The sequence below is a fragment of the Balaenoptera ricei genome, chromosome 8 (genome assembly GCF_028023285.1).
Source record: "Balaenoptera ricei isolate mBalRic1 chromosome 8, mBalRic1.hap2, whole genome shotgun sequence".
Taxonomy (NCBI): Eukaryota; Metazoa; Chordata; class Mammalia; order Artiodactyla; family Balaenopteridae; genus Balaenoptera; species Balaenoptera ricei.
This window is the reverse complement of record NC_082646.1, coordinates 13853928-13872151: the sequence shown is the minus strand read 5'-3', so window position 1 is coordinate 13872151 and position 18224 is coordinate 13853928. Positions and strand designations below refer to the sequence as shown.

Below are 18224 nucleotides of genomic sequence, written 5' to 3'. Positions count from 1 at the left end.
CCACGCCCCACCCCCAAGACCCGTCCCCCACCCCCACCACCCCGACCGTGGCTGCTCTCCCGGCCTCTGCGCAGCCCCTGGGTCAGAGCGCCGCCCGCGTGCTGGGACGCGCTGGTCTGGTGTACCTTTCCACTTCACCTGGATTAGGTTTCGGAGCTGGGGCCACAGCCCCGCGCCTCCCAATCTACATCTTTTCTTATCTTCTCTGTCTCTCCCTACACCTCTCTCCTTATCTCTCCTTCTTCTTTCACCTCCTTATTCCCTTCTCTCCTCCCCTCCAATCACTCTTGTTCCCCATCAACCTCATTCCTTTACAATCTTTATCTGCACTTGAAATCCTTGGTGTAAATAAACGAGCACACCCACTGCTACCTCACAGAGTGATAATGACAACTTGACAGATGAAGAAACTGAAGCCCAGATAGGTGAAGTTACTTGTTCAAGATCATGAAGCTCATACTGATAACTGGCATGTTTATAGTGCTTTGCACTTCACAGAGTGTCATTTCATATAATACCTGAATCTCCAGACAATCATCTTTAAAAAAAAAAAAACCCTAACAGTTTTATTGAGGTATGATGTTCATACCATAAAATTCACTTAATTTAAATGTACATTCAGTGATTTTTAGTATGTTTACAGATCTGTGCAACCATCATCACAAATAAGTTTTAGAACATTTCTATCACCCCTCCCCCAAATCTGCCCATTTATAGTCACTCCCCATTCCACACCTAGCCCCAGGCAAGCAGTAATCCAAACAATCTTTCTTTTTTCTTTAAATCATTATTCCAGTTTTATAGAGAATGATCTGACACTCAGAGAAGTTAAGTAACTTGTCCAAGACCTCTCAGCTAATAAATAATAAAGTCAGGATTAGAATTTAAGGCTCTTGTACCCCAGTCTAAAGCTCTTTCCACTAAGTGATGATGCCTTCCCTTCACTATTATTTATCACTTTGTTTTTCTTACCCCTCTTTTATATAAACTCTCCATCCCCAACCCACTCTCTTGCCTCTCCTCCCTCATAGAATGCTGAGGGATTTCCCTGAGTACAGCAGTCTCCGTCCCTGGAAATTCTTCCCCCTGGCCAGATCTCCTGGGGAGGTGCCAGGCCAGCTTGAGCTTTGGTGTAGGTTAATGGCCTTTGCCTTCCCTCTTCCCAGGCAGACTTGGGGCGGGCCCCAGGCCCTGTTCCGGCCTCTCTTCCGCCAGCTTGGGTGGAAATGGTGACGGAGCCGATACAGTCCAGGACCGGAAGGGTGGAAGCTGGGAGGGTAAAATTAGTAACTCTATGGCTAAGGCCTTTGGGCCCCACTGCCAGGGTCAGACATTGCTTGGAATGCTGGCTCCTCCCCCGACTTCTTCTCCAAGTCCCTTGGAAGATGGCTGGAAGAGAAAGTGGAGGGGCACCCTGCCTTCCTACATCTCCCTCCCTACCTTCAGTTACACTCTTCTCAACTTCCCCAGAAACATTGTTCAGCAGCAGATGAACCTTAGCAAGTTGGCCAAGGATGGGCATGTAGGCACATATTAGTACACAAAGGTGCTTCCTCAGAGTTTGCAGGTGCCAAAACTGTGAGCCAGGGAGAAAGGGATGGGTGAGGAAGAGTTCAAGTTCTGGCTCTGGAGTCTATCAGTATTTTACCTCTGGTTCTAAGGACCTCAGCTTCCTACAGCACCAAACCAGGTGAAGATCCCCAGAGTCCTATATTCCCAGTGTTAGTCGTCATGGAGGGTTTTTATTTTTTTGCTGACTGTCTGGGGGTAAGATTGCTTTCTGGGGAAGAGAGGGTGCAGGAATCGAGACAAAGAGATGGCAGGAATAGTTGCGTTTTTCCCGTGTGTCTCCTTTAAGAAAACATCCTTCTGAGACCCCTGGGAAAAGAGACAAAGGGAGAAGAAGGAGAGGGAAAGGCTGTGGGAGGGAGCTCCTGCTCAGCCCTGCCACCCACCTGGGGCCCCCTGTCTACCAGTGTCCCTGGAGGGACTTCCTTGGACTTGCTTCTCCCACTAAGGTAGATTTCCCCCACCCGGCTTACGGCTCCAGTTGTGTGAGGGTCCTCAGCTGCCAAGGCCTGAGTCCTGGGTGTCAGAGGCAAGAAAGTACAGCAGTACAGGTTGGGCCCTATAGGACTTTTTGGGCTTCCTGTGTGTGGCAAGGGCCAGGACCGGTGCAGTGTGGCATCCACGCCACAGCTGAAAATGTGGCATCGCCTTCCCCCAGGAAGCTCCTGAGCTGCCTCGACTTCTCCCTCAGCAGGAGCATGCTGGAAACCACTGTGACATGGGCCTGCCCCTGCCCTGAGAACCTTGCTACAGAGCCTACTCCTTGCCCTTTTCTGCCCTGGCCTTCTCACCTCACCTGTTTTCTGCTGTGTCCGCAGGAGCTCTGGAGCCCCAGGACAATGGACACTATCAACAGGAACCAAGTGGGCCCTGGATGCAAGACCCCAGCTACGGTGCAGGTGAGTGTGGTTGGGGGCGGGGCAAGCGGGCTGTTGGTGAGGATGCGCTGACTCCTCTACCTACCTGTGGTCCCAGCCCAAGGATGACAGCGGTACTACCTCTGCTCTTCCCCAGGTCCCAAGCCTATTAACAGCTAAGTCTTTAGCTGAATTAGGTTAATTGGCTCACCCAGAAAATAGCCTTTGAAAGTCAGGAAGTGGTTTGCGGATTGACCCTGAGCTGTATCTCTCTCCTCCATCCAGGCCCTGCCCTCTCTTGTAATTTAGTTTAACAGGGGCAAGCAATGGCCAAGTGGATTGCCGCGGACAGGTCTACAGGGCCAAGTCTTGATCGGTCCCCTCTACCAGTACCCCCTCCTCTTACCAAGCACCTCCCCACTCCCCTTACTTTCTCCTGTTTCTGTCCTAACAGACAAAAGGGGCAGTTACACCAAGACTTGAGATAAATCCAGTGGGACGAGTTAGTGGCCTAGATTCAGATCTAATTACAATTTAGTGGAATACTGCTCTGTGCAAGATTTTGCACTACACCCTCAGAGCCCTTTGGAGAGGGCAGGTGCTGGAGAGAGTGCTGGTGTGACGACGGGGACTAGGGTGGTCAGGTGCCGGCCAGGAGTCTCATGATGCTCATACCCCACCTCCACTACCTGCAGAAAGGACCCTTGGACCTGATCGAAACAGGCAAAGGGCTGAAAGTGCAAACGGACAAACCCCATCTGGTGAGCCTGGGCAGTGGGCGGCTCAGCACGGCCATCACTCTTCTGCCGCTGGAGGAAGGTGAGTCTGGGGGGCATCTAACCTGCCACCCCTCCATCCCCATAGACGTTCCTGCCCTGGGATCCTGGCATGTGCTGGGGCCCTGTTGATACCTGCTGGCAGTGTTCACCTCCCCCAGATGGGAGGCCGTGCCACCCTACCCCACCAGTTTGTTTCCCTTGTCTCTGCTTGCCCAGACTAATCTGGCTCCATGACTGGGATTCAAGATCAGTTTAGAAATCAGGAGGAGAGCACTGAAACAGGAGAGCACACGGCTCCTGGCAACCACTGTGGCCAAGAAGAAAGGGGGCCCCCTCCAGGGCAATGCCTGGCATGGGAGAAGGTGCTGGTGGAGATGGAGAGATGGCAGGGGGGGCAGACCTCCTAGTTAGGCCCTGGCACAGCCCCTTCCACCTTGCAGCTTCTGCCCTTCCTCTCTACTCTCGAGGTTGCACTTGTTGCCTGGGTGATACTACATTCCCCACATTCTCCAAATACCGGTCCCAGGGGCTCTGCCAGGGGGAGGGGCTGTGCCTGAGGAAGCCCGGGGAGAGTTGAACTGAAGAGAGGTGAGTGAGGGAGGGCAAGGGTTGCAGGTGGCAGAAGGGAGGGAGAGAAGAAGGAGGCAGAGAGAGTTTGAGGAAAAGATGGGGGAGAATGGCGAAGGAGAAAAAGGTCTTAGGGAGGGAGCACTGGGGGGACAAAGGGAAAGTCTGCAGAGAAGTCCCCTTCCCTACTCTATCTGTGGATCCTCTGTGCCCTTCAGGCCTTCATCTCTGGGTCTGAGAAGAGCTTCTACCCCTTACTGTCTCGACCAGGCTCAGGGGCCCCAAAGGGGTGGCCAGTGATTCTCCCTGGAGTGGGAGGTGGCAGTAGATTTCCAGTGTGGCCCTCCTTGCCCCATCTCTGCCAGCTCAGCCTGGACTACCCCTCTGACTCAGTGTGCCTCCTGTCTTCAGGGAGGACAGTGATTGGCTCTGCAGCCAGGGACATCTCGCTGCAGGGTCCAGGCCTGGCTCCAGAGCACTGCTACATCGAGAACCTGCGGGGCACCCTCACCCTCTACCCCTGCGGCAATGCCTGCACTATTGATGGGCTCCTGGTCCGGCAGCCCACCCGACTCACTCAGGGTAAGTTCTGACAGCCCCGAACCTAGGGAGCTGTTTAAAAGCTTGTGCATGACAGGTGCAGGGGAAGCCTGCTGTGGTGGTTGCCATGGTAACCGCCTGAGTGGCCAAGTTGGGGGTGGGGTGCTCAGGTGCATCTGGATCAGGTGCATTTCAAAACCCCTCCAGCATCCAGACTCGTCTTCAACCTGCTTTTCTCTGGTCACCCCCACCCTGCCACCGTGGGGAGAGAAGAGGGCCTGCTTCCTGCTCTCAGAGGGCATGGGGAGTGGTGCAGTGGTCGCTCATGGTTGTTAGGGGAGAGCGGTTGGAGCAGCAGCGAGGGGAAAAATGGCATGGTTCCCTGATGCCAAGAGGGAGTTGTTCTGAAAAGCTGTTGAAGTTGGGGAGCTGTTGAGGACAATGGCGATGGGACAAGGGCAAAATCTGATGGCAAAATCTGAGGACACGCTCACTCCTGTTAAAACACTGTTGACAGTAGCTTTTGGGTCATGAATATGGTTACCACCCTGTTTCCCAAAGCAACAGGCCATTCCGTTGTGTAAGGGAGCTCTAAAAACTGGGCCTCCAGTTACTATGGTGACCAGGCAGGTAAGGGGTTGGCCAGGTAGCACTCTGATAAACCAGGTGTGTTTGCCCTGGACGTCAATGTATACAGTGAAGCACCATATTAGGGGGATGACAAAAGTGGATTTGGGTGGGGGGTAGAGGATGGAGCTTTGGACTTAGCCTGGCTCCAAGTAGGAGAACCCATGTCCTGGCAGTGTTTTCTTGGGACTCTTACCTCTTACTGGCTGGAAGCTCCTTTGCAGTGGAAATCCCACTCACTCCACTGTTTCCCTCTCTCCTTCTCTTCACACCTCTCGGGGTCTCTCCCTTCAGGGCTGACCCAGGAGACCCAACCTTCCTGCCTTTGGGAGTGTCGGGGGGACAACTGACTCCAGGGAGACAGGTCTGCCAGGAGCAGCAGCAAGCAGGCCCTCATCTCCTCCAGGGCTTTTCTGACTCCAGATAAGAGGAGGAACCCCCATAAATTGAGGCTTTGGCTGTGATGCCATCTGGCTCCTGACCGTACTCTTCCATCTCAAAGAGAGCATCTTCCCCAAGATTTGGGTACGTGGAAGGGAGACAGTAGAACAGCAAGGAGAGGCAGAGGCAGAGTTCAAAGAAGGCTGGAGAAAGAGCCCAGCCCCAAATCCCTCACGTTCATGAGCAAGAACTTTCTTCCCCTGTGCGTTGTGAGCAGGGTGGAGGAACCGATGCTCTGGAGGCCTCTCTTGCCCGGTCTTCCCAGGGCAGCATTTAGCTCCCTGAGAAGAGGGAGAGCCTGGGCCAAGATGGAATTCTTAGGCATTTCCTGTGGCCCAAGTGACCCCCAACTCTTGCCCAGCCAAAAGCCCACCCTGCCAACTATGTACCCTCCCACTCTCTCCTGACCCTAAACCCCCTTCCCTTTCACTCCCTTCCACCCCCATAGCTGCCTTGTCTAGGCTCGCCTGTCTCAGAAGCTTGGCAGCCTGGGGAGGGGTAGGCAGAGGCACAAAGGAACGGGTGTTCTTCTCCCCAGCACTACCCCTCCCCTGGGCTCCAGGAGCTGAGGGTTTCCTTGTCTCATCTCTGGAGCAAGGCACTAAGCCCAGCCCTGCCTGGCCCCACTCCGGACATTCTTGGGAGTGCGTTTCCCTGGAAACTGGGTGGCTCGGGGGTGCATGTGCTATCTCTGTGTGTCTGTGTAACTGGAGTGTGTTTATGTATCTCCGGATGTGTTTGTGACTCTGGGCTTGTGTATCTTTGTGTTTGTGTCTTTCCTTGTGTTTATGGATCAGAGTGTTCAAGTTGGGGGCAGGGGTGAACTCAGGACTGATGGTGACGAAGTGTCCGTGTGTGCGCCTGTGAGGATATGAGAACTCACTGGCCACGTGCCTATCTGTGGGCATATATGCAAGAGGATCATTTTCCCTGTCTTGTTTCCCCGATCCAGCCTTGTAGGGGGGACCCCCCTCTTTGAAAAACAGAGGGCTACCCTAGAAATAACAAGGAGCCCTCTCTGGCTGGGCCGGGCCTTGGATGCATCATTCTGGGCACTGGGCCCAGCCATAGGCAATTGGAGAGGCACACGTCATCACGAGCAGGGTGGCAGTGACAGGCTCTTCCAGCAGGAATATGCCTGGCCAGGGGTGGGGGGAAGCAGGCAGGAAACAGATGCCAACCTTTAGCTAGAGCTATGGACATGGGGGCCAGGAAGATCCTGCTTTCAGTCCTATCCCCGTGTATCCTGGGACATCCCACGCTGCCCTCTCTCTACAGAACAAGAGGTGGAGCTAGGAAGAGGACCAAGGAAATGAGGAGGAATCTCAATCCGTGTCTAGGCTGTCCCACCCCGAGACCACATCGCCAGACCACATGAAAGATCTGGGAGGGGACCAAGTAGGGAAGGGCCCGGAAAGCCATGAGGCTCAGGGACCAGGCTGTCTAGACAGAAGGTCCTCATCCTCTCCCAGCATTCACTGCCAGCCCTTCGTCCGAGTCTCCTTCACTCCCCAGGCGCCCCCTTGGTGGGTAGGGGCTTCTGTGAGGGCCAGCAGGAGAGGGTCCCCGGAATGTGGCTGGCGAGCCAGGATTCCTGAGCGATCCAGCTGCCTCCCTCTGGGATCCAGGACACTGAGCCTCTTCCCCTTCCACCCAGCTCTCAGTTATTCCTTCTGTAAAATGGGAGTGACGCCTCCAACTGTCCTGTTATAAGACTGATAAAGATCTTGACTAATAAAGCTCAAAGGAAGGAGAGAAAAAGCAAATGCTCCTAGCTCCCCACTTCTTTGTGCCTGCCTCCTGCCCCATTTCTCCCTGGCGGTATCCTCTGTGTCCGTCTGGGTCTGTCCAGCTGGCCGTCACAGTTTCCAGACTGATGAATCACATTTCCTGAGGAGATTTTTTTTTTAAAACCCTCCCCCTATTTTGCATTTGACCCTATATGGTTTTCCTTTTTCCTTCAGAAGGGGAATAAGCTGTATGTGAGTATGTAAGCGCGTGCGCGTGCGCGCGCGTGTGCGCGTGCGTGCGTCTGTGTGTAGTATGGCTGGGTGGGTAGGAGTTCAGTGAGGGTGGAAAAATTGTTTGACTATTTCTCTAAGGAGGTTGACTTGATTTCAGAGTCTCTCTGGGGACTGAGTGAAAGGCTATCTGTGCCTGAGTGAGGGTATAACCAAGAGAGGGGCTGGTGCCTGAGGGGTGGTGTGTTTGAGAATAAATGTGTATGAGAGACAGGACGTGTTTAACTGGGGTGTCTGTGTGACTCAGAGTATGCACAGCCGAGTGGTGTCTGTGTGACCGAGCAGGTGTTGGTGTGTACCTGGGAGAGAGTGTGTGGGGCTATGTGAGCTCTGAGCACACAGAAGACATCTGAGAGAACACAGTGTGTCCCTTAAGGTTCTGGTGTCCAGAGGCCAGTCCCTGGAATGAGAGGAACTTTCTGGGGCCCAGGCTGGGTGGTAGGTACTTGCCTGGCCCAGAACCTCAGCCTGGTCCTGGTGGCTCCAGAGGCGGCTGGCACTGTGTTTCCAGATGGGAAGGGTACCTCCTTGGGGTGGGAGAGCTCTTTACGGGGCTAGCACGGTTGTGGTTGGGAGGAGGTGTGTTGGCTTCTGGAGCCCCGGGGAAGTGGGCTGGCTTGGAAGAGGCAGTGCCTTGGTCCAGTGTGGGTCATGGGGTGAGGTGAACTGCTGGGAGGGTGGGGGTTAGGGGGGCAAAGGAGGAGGTGTTTAGGGTGGAGACAGGGGCTGGGCTCAGTGCTGCTCACATTGCACAGAGCACCGCCTTGGCCTGCACTTGTCACGGTGGCAGACTGAGAGCCAGAGCTGGACCCAGTGACTTAGCTGGATTCCCAGGAGTTTCACTCTTCTCTCTAATATACGGAGCCATGGACTGTCAGAGCTTAACCTCTGCTGTCATCAAGCCAGCCTCCTGATTCTGTTGATAAGGAACCCAAGGCCAGAGGGTGTGACTGGCCCAAAGTGACCAGCCAGTCAGGGGCTGGGCCGGCCCCCTCCTAAGCCTATGGTGACTTCTCGCCAGAGAGGGGTCTCAGTGAGACCCCAATTCTCCTCACTTCTGCCTCCTGGCTCTTCACTCTCTGGTCTCTGTATCTACCTCTCACCTTTCCTTCTCTCTGTCATCTCCCTGGAACCTTTCCTCCCTGCCCCACTTCTACTCCTGACCCGGGCTCCGGAATTTTGAGCTGTCTCCCTCCCCGCATCCCCGCCCCGCCCTCTCCATCCCGCTCCCCTCTCCTCTCCGCTCCTCTCCTCCATCACTTCCTCTTCCCCTCCTCCTCTCCTTTGTCCCTCCCTCCCTGGCTCCCTTCCCCCGCCGCCAGTGGCCGGCCCGCCCCTCCCCGGGCATTGGTGGCTGCTCGCTGCCTCGCCGCTCGCTGCTCCGAGCCCGGAGCCGGCGGCGCGGGAGGTCGGCCCGCCTCTTCAAAGGCCCGGGGCGGGCCGGGGACCTGGAGGGCCCGAGCTAGCGGGGGCGAGCGGTCCGGAGGTCCGGATTCGGTGGTGAGTCCTCAGCCCCGGGCGGCCGCAGCCCCGGCAGCCGGGCGCGGAGCAGCTCGGGCTGGGAGGGGCGTGGAGGGGGTGGGGAGGCGTGCGAGGAGGGGGATCAGGTCCCTGGCCCCGCTTGGGAGCTTGAGGCCGTGAGGCTCGATCGTGTGTGTGAGCCCTGAACATATCTAAGTGGGGCGCCTGGGCTCGGGGCCACTCCTCAGCGGGGCTGACTTCATTTTCCCCAGCACTAGGCGGTCCCCTCCGTGGGACCTGCCTCTCGACGGGGTTGAGGGGTCCTGGTTAGGATGAGTGGAGCCTGTGTTACGGCTCAGAGGGGTCTCGGCTGGAAGGAGCCAAGGCCCCTCCTCCCATCTTCCCTTCGCCCCAGCCTCCTTTTGGCCAGTTCATTCTATTTGTGTGGCCAGCAGGGCAGTGACTGTCGCTCTGGGTGTGAGGCTGTGTGCCTATATCTGTGTGTCTGTGTGTTTCTGAGTGTGTATGTGTGTGAGCCGGGATGAGAGTGTGTGTGCGTGTGGTGTTCCCCCCCCGCCCCCGCATCTCTCAGAGATAGGATCCACGCTCTCCTTTGCCCTGTTTGTTTTTTTCCCTCCAGATGTGCAGCTCCTCCACCCACCTGCACACAGCTGGGCCCTGAGCCCCTTTGGGGACGAGGGGCACAAACACAGCTCTGCCTGGATGAGAAGGGGTTCTTGGGTTTCGTGAGTGGGCTGACCTTTGGAGGGGTGGGGCAGGAGTGGGCAGAGAGGAGATTTCTTCGCAGAAGTAGGCTTGCCAGGCGTCTGGGGGCATGGGACCAGAGCTGGGGCCATGCCTGGGGCCCCTGAGTGCAAATAGAAAGTTAATTTGAGCAGGAGCTGAGCTGCAATCAGTCCCGCTGCCCTCCTGCCCGCTCTATTAATACAGATCCAGCTCTGCTGCCTGGCATCACCTATTTATAGCCCCAGAGGCAGCATAGCCACACCCCTTGTATAGAGGAGGGTGAGGGGCAGAGAAAGGGGCAGGGAACTCACAGCTATAGGGGCCAGGGCCGGGGGTCCGTAGGTGCCCACAGCCTCCTTGGGTGGGCCTGGCACTGATGGGCTGGAACCCACCCAGACTGCCCACCTCCTTCCCAGTCTGGACTATGTGGTCAGGCTTCTGATCTGCCCCGCCCCCCCTCCCTGCCTGCCCCCCATCAACCTAGGGTTGAGTGGGTCTGTCTAGACCCTGCAAACTCATCATTAATTAGCTTGTTAAATGGCTGAGAGGAGGGGGAGGGGAATGTCAGGGTTCTTTCTGAAACAGCTGTGGTTGTAATTAGGTGGACAGTGTGGCTGGCTATTATTTATTCCGGTTATGATTACTCTGTGATCAGCTCCTCTGATTGGTGGCTTGGCAGGGAAGGCTCCCTCCTTTCCTAACCACCCATCAGCCTTTAGAATTGTTGGTGCCTGCCTCGGAGGGCCTGTGGGTTTGCCGAAGAAGTGGGTGGTTTTGTCTACTATGTTGTCTGCTATGGGCTTCTCAGCCTGCTAGCCCCCCATCCGTGGCAATGCCCAGGGCCCCCGCAACAGGCTCCTGAGCTCCTCAGTGGGCGGCCAAGGTACCCACGTGGCCTGGGATGCCCCATGCCCTTGTGGCCTGCCTGAGCTGAACTGTCTCAGCGTCCAGGAATGTAGACTTCCCTGCCAGTCTTAGCTCAGACTGGCATGAAGCTTGGGGTGCCAAGTGGCACCAGATTGGGTAGCGAGGAGCCTGGGGCCAGGGGCCAAGGGCATGGACAAATTGGAAGAGTGGGTGGTAGAGACCACCAGGTCTCTGGCTTCTCCCAACAGAGCATCTTGTGCAGAAGCCCTCTAGCACCTGGAGTGGCCGGGAGGAGGAGTTCTGCCAGACAGGCTTAGGCGCGGTGGGCATACCTGTCGCCGTGCACACTCCCGGTGCCCCTGGCTACATTTTCTGGCTCCCACATGCCCTCCCCCCTCCATGCGCTCACACTTCCTGGGCAGGACTGAGCTTGTGTCTACTGCCTGGGAATGTGCTTGGTTGAGGCTGGGCCCACTGGCCTAGGCTTGGCTGCATTCCAGGGGAGACCAAGGAGCAGGACGATGTCAGGCCAGAGAGTGCTTTGACAGAGAGAAAGAGGGTAGCAGTGGCTCCGGACTGTCAGAAAGGGTGGCAGCTCTCTTAAGGAGGCAGCTCTCTTAAGGAAGCGAATTCTGGTCCCTGCAGGGGCATCTTGACTGATCCATGGTGTTTCCCTGTCCCCTATCTCAGAGCTTTTTTGTGATCCTGGAAGTTGCTGCCTCTCAAACTGACCCTTCCACCCAAGTGGCAGATAGATGGATCATGATGGGAGGCACGTGGGTGTCTGTGTTCTCTGGAGAGCCTTCTCCACTTACAGAGCACTGGCATACACTGTCTTTCTAACTCTGCAAGGTCAGTGGTTTTGTCCTCATTTTTCTGATGAGAGAACTAGACTCAAGGAGGTGAAGTGACTCTACCTGAAGATCTCACAGGTAGTATGAAGAAAATTTAGGACTAGGACTTACAAACCAGAGCTCTTTGCCCTCGGCCCTGTGCTGTGGAGCTGGGCTGGGGCCTCCGGCCCGGGGGGAGTCAGGTGTGGACCAAGTGGACGCCGTTGAACGCAGGTGGGGAAGACTCTTTGGAGCCGGGGGTGAGCCTGCTGGTGCTGCGGGGTGAGGGCTGCCTCAGCTCTGCCTGCCCTTCCTAGCGTTTGGTTTCTCTGCAGGCTGCATGTTGTGCCTGGGTCAGTCCACCTTCCTCCGCTTTAACCACCCGGCTGAAGCCAAGTGGATGAAGAGCATGATTCCGGCAGGGGGCCGGGCCCCTGGACCCCCCTACAGTCCTGGCCCGGGTAGGTACCCACTTGGGGCACGTGGCTAGTTTGGTGGCACCCCGTGGACAGTCCTCCTCCTTGCCCACTCCAGCCGCACTTGTAGCGTCAGGGCAGGACAATACCCGTGACCTGGGCTTGCTGCCACCTGCCGTGGGCCACTGGAAGAGATCCAAGGAGTGCTGCTTGGCTGGAATTGGGGAATCATGTGCCTGAGGGATGGGGGGCTCTGCCGGCCTGTGTCCCACTGCCCTGGAAGGTGCCACCTCGGTGTCTGGGACCCTGACCCTCTTATGTCACTACCAGGGAGCCTCACCCTTGAGGGTGGCCTGTGGGGGCAGAAGGAAGCATCCAACTGAGCTGCTGTAAGCTCTGGGGTGGGGAGGGGGGTCCCACTTGCTTGTGATCATGTCTTTGGGCCCTGCCCCACCCCCAGGCCATGCCATGCCAGCTGATGACTCAGTGGAGCAGCTGCAGTTTGTGTGTGAATTATTGATCCCCAGAGGAGAGTTGGTGATTGTCCCAAGGAGCCAGCACAGCCCCCCTCAGCCCAGCTGCCTAGGGGGCCGGGTGCAGATCAGGAGGCTGCCTATAGGCCTGCCACCCCAGACTTTGCACGGGTATTCAGATGGCTGTGGGATGACAGGTGTCAACGTGCTACTGGGACAGGTGGACATGTGTGTCAGGTACACCTAGCGGGGTGGCATCAGTGGCTTCAATGGATCATCTGGGGATCTGAGGAAAGATGGGTGGTCCCTGGGATCACCAGTATCCACGGCAACCCCTCTGCCTTTGGTCCCACACAGTCCCCATAATTTTGGACCCAGACTCAGTCTTGCAAAGTCTTTTTACTTCTTCTCCTTTCTAGGCCCTTGGAGGCTCAGAAGCTTGGGTTCCCAGTCCACTCCCTGGGTAGCTTTACCCTGCTCCCACCCTGGCCTTGTCATGCCACTCCCTCAGCTGTTTGGGGCAGTGGTTTCAGAGACTCCTGGTTGGTTGACAAGGGCTGGGGCAGGGCAAAGGCAGGCTCTTGCTGGCATGGCTTAATGGGCTAATTGGAGGCACTGAGCTGCACCTAGTTGCTGCCCAGCCTGGCTTCCAGGAACTGGCCTTTAGGGCCAGGCCCCTCCCTTGCCTCTGACTGGATAAAGTGGTGCTGCACACACCCCTTGGCCAGCCCCGGAGGCTTTGTGTGTGTGTTTTCCTGGGTCTCGGCTGCTGTGTTGGGAGGCCCTTATGTCCTATTAGACTGGGATCCCCCCCACCCGGAACTTCTGGCCCGCTCCCCAGCATGCTTCCATGCCCTTTGCAGAACGTCCACCTGCCCTTCCTGAAGTAGAGCTTGAGGAGGTTGAGGAAACCAAGGCAGGGAGGAACGTAGTCTTAGGGTGAGTAGGCAACAACGAGGCCTAGAAGTGCCTGGCCCTGTTGCCAACTCTGTCCTAAGTCATAAAATGTTAGAGCCAGGAGAGCCCTCCTCCTTTACAGAAGGCAAAACCAAGGGCAAGTGACTTGGGGCGGTTGCACAGCAGGTTAGTGGCGGAGCTGGCACTGGGACCCAGATCTCCTGGCTGCTTCTCCAGAGCCTTTCCAGCCCTATTCTGCTGGCGGGACATGGCGAGTGCTCGCTCTTGTGCGTATGCAGCTCCCTAGGGCCTAGGAGATGAAGACCAGGTCCTGAGGCCTCTTTGCGTTTTCCTTCAGCAGAATCAGAAAGCTTGGTGAACGGGAACCACACCCCACAGCCCACAACCCAGGGACCCTCAGCCTGTGGCAGCCACAGTTCCCTGGTGAGCTCTATTGAGAAGGACCTGCAGGAGATCATGGACTCACTGGTGCTCGAGGAGCCTGGAGCTGCTGGCAAGAAGCCTGCCGCCACTTCCCCACTGTCACCGATGGCCAATGGTGGCCGCTACCTGCTGTCCCCCCCGACCAGCCCCGGCGCCATGTCCGTGGGCTCCAGCTATGAGAACACCTCTCCAGCCTTCTCTCCGCTCTCCTCACCAGCCAGCAGTGGAAGCTGTGCCAGCCACTCCCCCAGTGGGCAGGAGCCAGCACCTTCCATGCCCCCCCTGGTGCCTGCCCGGTCCTCTAGCTACCATTTGGCCCTGCAGCCCTCACAGTCCCGACCCAGTGGTGCTCGCCCCTCTGAGAGCCCCCGGCTGGGCAGGAAGGGGGGTCACGAGAGGCCGCCCAGCCCCGGCCTCCGAGGTCTGCGGACAGACAGCCCTGCAGCCACTGTCTTGGCAGTGGCCTGCAGAGCCACCGAGAGCCCCCGGCCGGCGGGGCAGTTGCCCCTGGTGGCGATTGGCCTGAGTGAATACCCGGCTTCCGGTGCCCGTGGCCAACCCACCAGCGTTCCTGGCAGCCCCAAGTTCCAGCCACCGGTCCCTGCTCCTCGAAGCAAGATTGGCACGCTCCAGGACCGCCCTCCCAGCCCTTTCCGGGAGCTGCCAGGCGCTGAGCGGGTGTTGACAACCAGCCCCTCGCGCCAGCTGGTGGGCCGAACATTTTCAGATGGGTCCGCTACCCGCACCCTGCAGCCTCCCGAGAGTCCCCGCCTAGGCCGGCGGGGCCTGGACAGTATGAGAGAACTGCCTCCCTTGAGCCCATCTCTGTCCCGAAGGGCTCTCTCCCCCATGCCCGCCCGGACCACCCCAGATCCCAAACTAACCAGGGAAGTGGCAGAGAGTCCCCGACCCCGGCGCTGGGCAGCCCATGGGGCTTCACCAGAGGACTTCTCTGTGACGCTGGGGGCACGGGGCCGTAGGACACGGAGCCCCTCACCCACACTCGGGGAGTCCCTGGCACCCCGCAAGGGCAGCTTCAGTGGCAGGCTGAGCCCGGCTTATAGTCTGGGCTCTTTGACTGGGGCTTCACCCCGCCAGAGCCCCCGTGCCCAGAGGAAGCTCTCCAGCGGGGACTTGCGAGTGCCTGTCACTCGGGAGCGGAAAAATAGCATCACAGAGATCAGTGACAATGAGGATGACCTCCTGGAGTACCACCGGCGGCAGCGCCAAGAGCGGCTTCGGGAGCAGGAGATGGAGAGGCTGGTGAGCGGATGCCAGGGAGGCTGCTGGCATCATGACAGGGGCTCTGCCAGGGTGTGGGCGGGCCAGCTGGCAGGGAGGGAGGGGCCCGTGGACAGGGCCTGGGCTTCCCAAGCTTCTCCACTTCCGGGATACACCGTAGTGACCAGTATCTCAAGGCTCTGGTGCCCTGAACAAGAACTTTCTTTGAAGTCTCTAAGGCCTTATTTCAAATTCATGCTCACTTTGCATTTATTCTATAACACAATGTTTGTTTTCATGTATAAAAGAAGTTTCACATTATGTATCTGAATACAATGAAGCTCTAGGAAAACTCACCACATTTACGATGAAGCTTTGTATGTCTCAGTTTGAGAAGCAGGTCTTAATGATTAGAAGGCTGAAGCCCAGAGAGGGGAATGGGTTTGTGCAAGGTCACACAGCAAGTTCTGGCAGAGCTGGAATTGGAACCCACGTCTCCTGTCTTTCCAAGGCTTATTCTTTAGAAAAGCCTCTGGTCCTCCTTTCTTGCTTCTCTTTGGCCTCTATAAATGGGTGGGAGCTGCTCATCCTGGCCCATGCTGGATCGTCTGGAAATGGGGGTGGCAGGGGAGAAGAAGAGAACGGGATGGGCGGCCCCTGGCTGATCCAGGTCAGTCTGTGTGATAGTAATTATGTGTGCTGGTGTGTGTGTGTGCATGTGCACACGTGTGGGTGCCTTTGGGGGCTGGGTGTGGTTCTGGGCAGCTGTCCTGGAGATGGCATCTGAGCTGGGTGGGGGCTGGGATTCCCCAGATAGAGCAGGGAGCTTGAGGGGCTCTGGCTGGTGTGTCCACGCTGGAGCACATGCACAGGAAAATAGATTCTGCCCTCTTTCCCTTGCGAGCAGAAGAACGGGGTTCCTGGGGGCCCAGGGACACTGGGATTGGTTTGAGGAGGAGAATCAGAACTGAGGAGGTTTGCCTGGAGCCCTTTCAGGAGCGGTTGGGACAGCTTTGGGTGAGGTGAGGGTGTGGGACTGCGTGTCTGTGTTGGGTCCGGGAGGGATGAGGCAGGACCCCCAGTCTTCTAAGTTACTATATCTTCTGTTTTTGCCTGGCCTAGACAAGAGTGCTTGCCCGCCGCCGGGGTCCCATCCTGGAGAGGGGGCAGTGAACCTGGCACGGGCAGAGTGGTGGGGCCAGCCTCCCTCAACTCCATTCAGCCTTCCTGACCCCTCCCCCGCCCCACCCCACATGCCTCCCCAGCCCTTACCTGCCCCACCTGCCACTTTAAATCTTGGAGGCTGCCTGCCCTGCCCCTCCCACCTCCACCGGGCTGCTTATCTGGGTCCTGGGGCAGGGGCGGGTGCACTGGCCCAGCCTCCTGGGTGCTGAGACTCTGTTCCTGGTTTTCTCACTATGGAACTGGGTAAGCAGCAGGAAGGAAGCTGGGTAAGTGTCTGGGGGGTCCTGGCCAAACTGGTGAGAGACACCAGAGGTTGAGGGACCCCAGAGAGAGACTGGGGGAAGCTCCAAGTCTGGAGTGCTGTGAGTGGGAGAGGGGGCACAGACCCGGAGCACGCCTCTACTATCCCTCCTTCACCTTCTTAGGCCCCTGGGAGGTATCTGGGTGGGCTGTGTGGGGAGGGGGCGGATGCAACAGCCGGGCCACGGAGCACTGACACCTGGGCCCAGGCATTCAAGTGCTGGCAGCAGCCCGCCCTGCTGGGAAGGAGCCGAGGGCTGCCAGAGGGTGAGTGGAGCTGAGATGAGGATGAGGAGGGCTGTGGCCCAGGCCTCTCGGGCAGGGTGTATACACGCTAAGCACATCTTTGTGTGAACCTGTGTCAGGTCCCTGTGGGCCCCTGGGTCTGTGTTCCGGCCCTACCCGTGTCGGTGCCCACCTGTCTGTGTGCTAGACTGTGTTTATCCGTGTGTGTGCCAGTGTGCGTTTGTGCATGTCAGGACTGGTGTGTTTGTGTGTAGCTGCCTGTTAATACAGGCCCGGGGTACATGTTGTGTCCTCATGTGTCAGTACTGATATGTGGCGGCGTCTCTGTGGGCCCCGGTGTCTTTGGGTCTACGTGTATCTGTGTCAGCATGAACACCTGCGTGTTTATCTGTGTCTCATTGTGTTCTTTACTCTGCTTACCAGCGTGTGTTTCCCTGTGTGTTCACGAGGAAGCCCACCCTGGTACAGAATGAGAAGGGAGAGGAAACAGGAAGACGGGAGGGGCTGGCCATGTGGGCAGGTGGCACGACAGCCTGGTTCCTCCTGCCCGCCGCTGGGGCACCCACCCTCCTTCCCTCTGCCTCCCCAGACCTTGGGCTCTGGGCTCTCCTGACTTGATCCTGACCCCGAGCCCCTAGAGTCCTAGTCCTCTCTCCTGACGGGACACCGTGCCTGGCTCTAGCCCTCCTGGGACCCAGCCTCCTCCCCTTACGCCCTGCTCTGTCCACCCTCCCCAGGAACGCCAGCGCCTGGAGACCATCCTGAACTTATGTGCCGAGTACAGCCGGGCCGACGGGGGACCTGAGGCCGGGGAGCTGCCCAGCATTGGGGAGGCCGCCGCAGTCTTGGCTCTGGCCGGCCGGAGGCCCTCACGAGGCCTTGCGGGGGGCACTGGGGCCTTTGGGCGGAGCAACGAGGAGCCTGGAGGTGCCACCCAACGCCTGTGGGAGACTGTGGAGCGCTCGGACGAGGAGAATCTCAAGGAGGAGTGCAGTAGCACTGAGAGCACCCAGCAGGAGGTGGGACCCAGCAGGAGGTGGGACCCAGCAGGAGGTGGGACCCAGCAGGAGGTGGGACGAGGGGTGGCCTGCTGGAGGCCGAGGAGGCACGCGTGTGTGGTGGATGCCAAGGCCCAGTGAGGGGGAAGTATATGAAGTTTGGGACGACATCAGGGTGTAGAAATGAGTAGGTGGGACTCCCCTGGCAGTCCACTGGTTAAGACTCCGCGCAGGGGGTGTGGGTTCGTTCGACGATCCCTGCTCCGGGAACTAAGATCCCCCCATATCCAGTAGCGGGGCCAAAAAAAAAAAAGAGGAGGCAAGGAAGAGGCGGAGGTGTTGATGAGTTTCCCAAGCTATAAATACGCTTTATGACCTGGCTTTCCTGGGAACCCCACCCAGGCCTGGCACTCAGCGGCGAGTCTGTTACTTTTAGCCAAGCTGTACCGCTCCCCTTGCAGGGAGGGGAACTTCCTCCTATCTCAGTCCAGCTGCTCCGAGCACCCCCCTGAGGAATGGGGATCCATTTTCTTAGTCTCATCCTGGAAGGCTCTAGGCTTCCCTAGCTGATGGCTCCCCTCCCCTCCAGCACGAAGATGCACCTAGCGCCAAGCTCCAGGGAGAGGTGCTGGCCCTGGAAGAGGAGCGGGCTCAGGTGCTGGGGCGAGTGGAGCAGCTCAAGGTGCGGGTGAAGGAGCTGGAGCAGCAGCTGCAGGAGTCGGCGCGGGAGGTGAG

At 57.7% G+C, this 18224-nt stretch overlaps 1 protein-coding gene across 19 annotated transcripts in view; it reads left to right on the top strand.

Moving 5' to 3' along the window:
• Positions 1-18224, top strand: part of PHLDB1 (pleckstrin homology like domain family B member 1) — a 46471-nt gene that overhangs the window by 4279 nt on the left and 23968 nt on the right. For 15 of the 19 annotated variants that reach the window (XM_059930269.1, XM_059930266.1, XM_059930273.1 and 12 more), the window contains exons 2-8: positions 2388-2468; positions 3122-3245; positions 4184-4354; positions 11645-11770; positions 13454-14802; positions 17229-17510; positions 18079-18219. In XM_059930269.1, the coding sequence (XP_059786252.1) occupies positions 2388-2468; positions 3122-3245; positions 4184-4354; positions 11645-11770; positions 13454-14802; positions 17229-17510; positions 18079-18219 (2274 nt within the window). Of the gene's footprint in view, positions 1-2387; positions 2469-3121; positions 3246-4183; positions 4355-8600; positions 8902-11644; positions 11771-13453; positions 14803-17228; positions 17511-18078; positions 18220-18224 lie in introns of those variants that run through there. The other 4 variants (XM_059930267.1, XM_059930277.1, XM_059930280.1 and 1 more) reach the window with 3 other exon arrangements.